General features: G+C 41.9%; 1 protein-coding gene across 1 annotated transcript; it reads left to right on the forward strand.

Annotated features, from left to right (window-relative positions):
* Nucleotides 1-89: 89 nt before the first annotated feature.
* fance (FA complementation group E) lies at nucleotides 90-6,471 on the forward strand. The gene is made up of 10 exons (XM_063208475.1): nucleotides 90-657; nucleotides 1,616-2,228; nucleotides 3,271-3,315; nucleotides 3,475-3,531; nucleotides 3,987-4,130; nucleotides 4,906-5,029; nucleotides 5,478-5,553; nucleotides 5,700-5,766; nucleotides 5,921-6,046; nucleotides 6,207-6,471. The coding sequence occupies exons 1-10, from the start codon at nucleotides 449-451 to the stop codon at nucleotides 6,303-6,305; spliced, it is 1,560 nt and encodes a 519-aa protein (XP_063064545.1). The 5' UTR covers nucleotides 90-448; the 3' UTR covers nucleotides 6,306-6,471.

A 6,471-nucleotide genomic window follows, 5' to 3' on the forward strand; every position in this document is an offset into this window, starting at 1 on the left:
ATGCACGACTCGTAGAAAGTTTTGATGCGCCAGTTGCTCAGATGAGATGACATTTTGACCTTTTCAACATGGAGGCTTCGTTTGGGTTTTAGGTCACTACGACAACAAAACGACTGAGACACACAACACATTCAATATCCTCGTAATTTCCATTTATTAGTTGTAAACTGGAGAGCATGATCATAAAGGTATGTCTGCTGGCTGCGGATAGTTTCTTGAAGGTGTTCTCCGTGCCTTCAGAGGGCGATAATGAGACATTGTATTGTCATCATCTTGTTGGTGCCGCGGCGGCAACATGTAAATTCCTTTTCGCAGGTTCAGTCTTTTAGCAGTGTCTGATAACTTTAGTTTATCGTCTACTATTCTGAAACGGCATTGACTTAAACAACGTTTCGACAACTGACCGTCTGTAATCTTAGAGCTACATTAAGTTAGTAGGTATTGTCTCATGGAAGCAAAGGAATTACTGCAAAGGTTTGACAGTCGTTCGCGTTTGTTGCTCCAATCTCTCCTCCTGAGGTCGAATGGCGTTTCCAAAGCACTGAAAGTCTTCAGTCGTCTGCGGACTTCAATATGCAATTTCTCCCTGCATGATATTCTGGACAGACTGTGCCATCAAGAACCTTGTGTAGAAAGCGATAGCCAAGGACTGACAACGTAGGTGTCACATTTGTCATTCAGTTGAACTGAACTGATGTGCTGTAATCAGAGGAGCTTTCTCTGCTGTAGGTCTAATTAGATGTCAGCTGTATCTAATCAACATCGGTGATTTACCGTCCACAATATTACCACTTGCTGTCATGGTGTCCTTAACTGATTTTCGTAGAAGACTGTTGTGCATGCTGCTCCTACTTTATGTAAGGGTTAACGTTCGGCGAGAAGGTCGCTACCGTGGAATAGCAGCACGACAGAGAGAATCTTTAGACCCCGACGCGGAGCGGAGGGGTCTTGTTCTCTCTGAAGTGCTGCTATTCCACAAAGCGACCGACTCGCCGAAAGTTAACCCGCTTATTATATGGATATACTTAAATGATTCACACATGGCGGGGACATTTCTTTAGGCCTATTTAATGTTAAGATTGTTGCTGCGCAAAACAAAACAGTGCCGTTGTGGAACACCGCTAGGCAACAGCTAGCCAGGACAACAGGTGTTGTCTATCACAGCAGCTGATTAGAGTGACAAAAGACCGGACCCCCTGCGGAGTGATATGAAACATTCGCTTTAGCCACTGACTTGTATACAAGCCAGTGGCTTTAGCAGTGAACGTCTTGTTGCCATTGACAGCGGTAGCCAGGACAAGGGGTGCTGTCTATCACAGCAGCTGATTAGAGTCTTGTTGAAAAGTCGCTTTAGCAGTGAAAAGTCTTGTTGCCATTGACAGCGGTCTGTTATAGACCAACCCGTCCGTTATCGAAAAATAACAGACGTCCGAACGTTGGGGAGCCCCGTTGAAATGAATGGAGCATTCGACAGATGACGTCACAACCATATAATAAGTATATTTATTAGTTGTATAATAATGTATTCTTTTGTTAAGATAAACCACTAAAGTATGTCTGCTGTCAGACTGGTGATTATGACACAAGTTTACATGTTTCATTTTTCTTCTCCAAGAAAACCCTTGGTATGCTTGTTCCCTGCGTCCTTCCAATGGAGCCTGCTGTCATTTCTCCACCGTGTACACACCACATTACCAAAAGACTGCACCCTGAGCTTGCTAGACTGCCTGGGCCGAGACTGGACTGTAGCCCCATGGACAGCCACTCTAGTCGGCCAGCTTCGCAGAGACCTATCTGGTGAACTCAAGCAGGACATTTTATCTCCACATTGCAAACAGAATGTGGGGGACCTTTGCAAGGAGTTTAGAGGCACTGGTCAAAGTCGAGGTGGCGCAGGTGGATGGGCCACCTACTTCACCAAACCAGAGCCTTCACAAACGGACAGTCGCACCTCCTCAACCCCCTCGAGTCAGTCTCAGAAGAGGAAAAGTGAGACGCTGGAGTGGTACTCTGACCCTAGCGATGAGGGTAAGCAGAGCAAGAGGATGAGGATGGAGGTGCCTGGGTCTGCTGGAGGAGCCGCGGCAGGTGGAGGAGGACAGGGTTCACCAGCCGAGGAGTCACCTCCAACTCCACAAGACCAGACGCCTGTTGACGAGGATGGAGTAGTGGTACAACCACCAACCCCACCACAGGACTCCAAGGCAGTTTTACCTGATCATATAAAGGTGAGGGCAAGGGCTGCTCGATTATGAGAAATATCAATATCACGATTATTTCTGTCAATATTGATATCACGATTTTTTAGATGAGATTTCTTTTAAAGACAAATGATTATGCTGAACAATTCACAATCTTTCCTCTCTTCAGCAGTTGGAGTGGAGGGCCATAGAGAAACACACAGTGGTGTTCTGCATGAGTGTTGAGTAGCAAGTCTGCTCGCAATGGCTCAAGTGGACCGGAATGTATTGTGCTTAGCATAACCTTTTGGGAGTATAGACAAATGACAAAAATATTGTTTGAAATCAATATTATGAAATTTGATATTGTTTGACAGCAATATTGATATCACAATATAAATTCAATATATTGCACAGCCCTAGTGCAGTGTTTCCCAACCACAGGTACGTGTACCACTAGGGGTACGCGAGCACACCTCAAGGGGTACGCAGAAAAATGTAATAATAAGAAATATATTGAGTGTAGTCACATTGGGATAGAGGAACAGAGCCTAAATGAGGGCGAGAGGTTACTCATCATATGAAAAAATTGCTAAGGGGGTACGCAGGACAAAAATGGTTGGGAAGCACTGCCCTAGTGAGGGCTGCAAACAGTATGTCACACTGAATAAGGCATTATTAAAATGTAATGCTTACTTTTGATTACTGTAGTGGGTTGCCTGGTAAATTACCCCCCCTTGTAGTACACACACTGGTATGTTTTCTTTTTTTGGAAGGAGACAGTGAATGTGTGCGCATCAGTGGCACAGGTGCTGGTGCAAAACAAAATAACTGAAGTACACTTGAAGAAATACTGAGGTCCAAAACGTTGTGCAATTAAACAACTGGGAGCATTAACAGTGTTGTGGACATTTACTTCATGTTTTCTTTTTTTTTACCAGGCCAAGGGGTCGGTGTTGTAACACAGAATTACATAAGTTCCTCTCATCACAGAAACACTATACAGTGGTTCTTCTCCTCATGTATCAGTGTTGCACAGTGGTTTGGGTTATTAATTGATAAGTAATGCCAATCCTCTCTCATTCTGCAGGCTGCAGTCCCGTTAATCAAGGAGCTGCTGGAGATTGAAATGGAGGTGAAGACCGTTTTCATTAATCACAGATTTTTACTTCAATAAATAAATAAATAAATAATATAATTAAATACAAAAAATAATAATTTAATTTATAATTGAATAAAAAATATTTTTTCTTTGTGATAACAAAAAAAACACACTTTTGTCTGATTTCTTTAGTGGGACCAGAGTGCTGTGGCTACCCTTGGAGTGCTGAATGAATGCGACCCCAGTCAAGTCAGTAAAAGTGTATTCTGTTATTTACATGTTAAGAATCATTGATGCCTGTCTATTAACGATGACCTCGTAATGAGTTTGAATCTAGCGCAGAAAAGGGGTTTCTGGACAGAGTAACAACAACAACTTGCTTGCTTGTTTGAGAAAAGTGCCATGTAAATTACATAACATCCATGACATACATAACCATACATGAAATAATAGCAACACTAAAACAGTAATTGTAATTGTCATTGTCATTGTCATTGTTATGATTAGCATTACTATTATCATTGTTATGATTATCATTCTTATACAATATTTATTACTTTGTTATATGGTTGTTGTGGTCCCACTATACAGGTGGATGTGTTGTGGGGCCATTATTATTATTATCATGGTCCTGAGTATCATTCTTATAATTAGTATTTTGTTATCTGGTTATATTGTTATCTGGTTATATTGTGGTCCTGCAGGTGGATGTGTTGTGGGGCCTGCTGCAGCTGAGGGAGGCTCCAGAGCAGACTCTGCCCCAGTTCTGCTCCTGTCTGCTGGCTGTCTCCCCAGACCTCAGCCACAGTGTAGCCGCTGCTCTCATCAGGAACCTCCTACTCAACAAGGTCCACACACATAATATATTTATATAATATTTATTATTAAAATAATTATATAATACTTTATAAAAACCGTAGGGCACTCGTCCACTGTGCAGCTGACCTGGGTTCGATTCCCTTTTCCTGTCCTTCCCTGTCTCTCTCTCTCTCTCTCTCCAATCGCTTCCTGTCACCATCTTCACTATAGTATCATAAATAAAGTAAAAAAGACTAAAATAATATCTTTATATATTTATATAATACACTATATATTTATACAGATACACACTGTGGCTGTCACACTGTTATTCAGCTCTGTGTCCTCCTGCATCTCCCCTGATCACTCTATCTTCCTCTCCCTTTCTCTGTCTGACAAACTCACACAAACACACACACACACACACACACACCCTTCTCTCTTTCTAAAGACCTGTGACTGTTGGAATTATCACTACTCACGTACATTATTTTTTCCGCATACTATATGTTTCAAAATACACCTCAACATCAACCAGGTCCACACACCCCCATAATATTATTCATCCTATCCTCCTTCATCTCCCTGATCCTTTTCTTCCTCTCTCGCTCTCTTTCTCTCCTTGTCACACACACACGCCCATCTCACATGCTGAAGACTTCAGACATCCTTTTTTCCCCTCGCAAACATTTCAAAATGCACCTCATGTTATGAAATTAAAAAGTGTCTGGCAGCTCTCGTCACAGTAGACTATTCATTCATTTAAAAAAGGCAATAACCTGAAGACACTGTCATAATAACCTTCTCCATATTATACCCCCACAGGTGCTGTCCCTGTGTGAGCCTGCGTCTCGGTGGTTGAGTTCGGCCGTGAACTCTGTGTGCGCCCGCTACCCTAGGCCCATGTGCCAGGAGCTCATCAGGCCCATCCTGGAGGGAGCTCAGGCAGGTGGGCTCACACACACACACACACACACACACACACACACACACACACACACACACACACACACACACGCGTAGATATGGATATATACATAATACACACACACACACACACATGCAGATATGGGGATACAATACACACACACACACACACACACACACACACACACACACATATAGATATGGAGATATAATACACTCACACACACATGCACATATCAGGACCGTCCTGGAGGGAGCTCAGGCAGGTGGGCTCACCAGGGCAGGGCACTTTGGGTGATAAGGCCAAGTGCAGTAACTACGCCAACTTTGAAAACGAGAAAAATGCATTCAAAGCCTTGGTATTTAGTTGGATATTGTAACTACTGCAAATCTGACATGGCAATAGCTTGTGCAATTCTTACATGTGCAATAACATGTGCAATTTTTTCATTCATCAAACTTTTTTCCAGAAACTGTTCAGATTGAGCTGATCTGCAGGCTCATAGAGGACTCCCTGGAGCCCCAGTATAGACTGCTAGTCTTTGGGTAAGATCAACCCGTTTCACCAAATATACATTGTATTACACAAAGCATTAACATACCATCCTGAAGAAGACCTTAAATACTATATTTGATACACAAATGAATTACTTATCTAAACATTGGATAAAGAAATGGCATTGTCTGTACAGAATGACGCTGAATTTAACCTGGAATGAGAACATTCTCACCATCATCCACTCTCTTCTGGATAAAAGAGTGAGTAGTGCATCAATTCACTGTTAGTGTTTGCCTGTGTGTGTGTGTGCTTAATAAACTAAAGTTTTTAAACGTAAGTTTATGGTCTGCTCTACAGCAACGAATGCGTTATTTAAGGAAGATCAACTTGATTCCTTTCAATTGTTTTCCACAGTTGGAATTGACAGATGAAATATTTGGAAGATTCACCAACCAGCTAGGCAACCAATCGCCTAATTTTGTCAAGTCCATGAAGTTCGCAAAGATGCTGCTGACTGTCCTGACCAAATATCAGAACCATGTAAGGTTAAAGCACCTACACCTTCTGTCCACCAGGTGGTGTCTCTTGATCAACAGCCCACAGTACACTATTTGATGATAAAAACTATACAGCCCTACGTGAAAACATAAAATGATGTTCTCTTTGTGTGTGTATGTGTATGTTTTTACTATTTTATCAGGTGACGGGTGAATGCAAGCACACGTTATCCTGCTGCTTGGATTCTAATGGAACGTTTTTGAAGAAGTCCCTTCAGGCCGCACTCAAACGCATTCCATAAACGGCACACACGTGAAGAACTAGTGGACTCTTGTCGATGACTATTCATTTATAAGTGTGTATTAAATACTTGTAAAATAAATACAGGTCATCGTATAGGAAAAAGTGAATGTAATTGTAAATACATTTGTTTGGTGATAATTTGAATAAATTATTACAAAAAAGTA

Source organism: Engraulis encrasicolus, chromosome 10 (genome assembly GCF_034702125.1).
Source record: "Engraulis encrasicolus isolate BLACKSEA-1 chromosome 10, IST_EnEncr_1.0, whole genome shotgun sequence".
Lineage (NCBI taxonomy): Eukaryota > Metazoa > Chordata > Actinopteri > Clupeiformes > Engraulidae > Engraulis > Engraulis encrasicolus.

Coding starts and splice junctions, on each gene's coding strand:
- fance (XM_063208475.1), top strand. CDS start 449: ATGGAAGCAAAGGAATTACTGCAAAGGTTTGACAGTCGTTCGCGTTTG. Junction 5,554..5,699: donor TATAGACTGCTAGTCTTTGG/GTAAGATCAACC, acceptor TTGTCTGTACAG/AATGACGCTGAATTTAACCT. Junction 5,767..5,920: donor ACTCTCTTCTGGATAAAAGA/GTGAGTAGTGCA, acceptor TGTTTTCCACAG/TTGGAATTGACAGATGAAAT.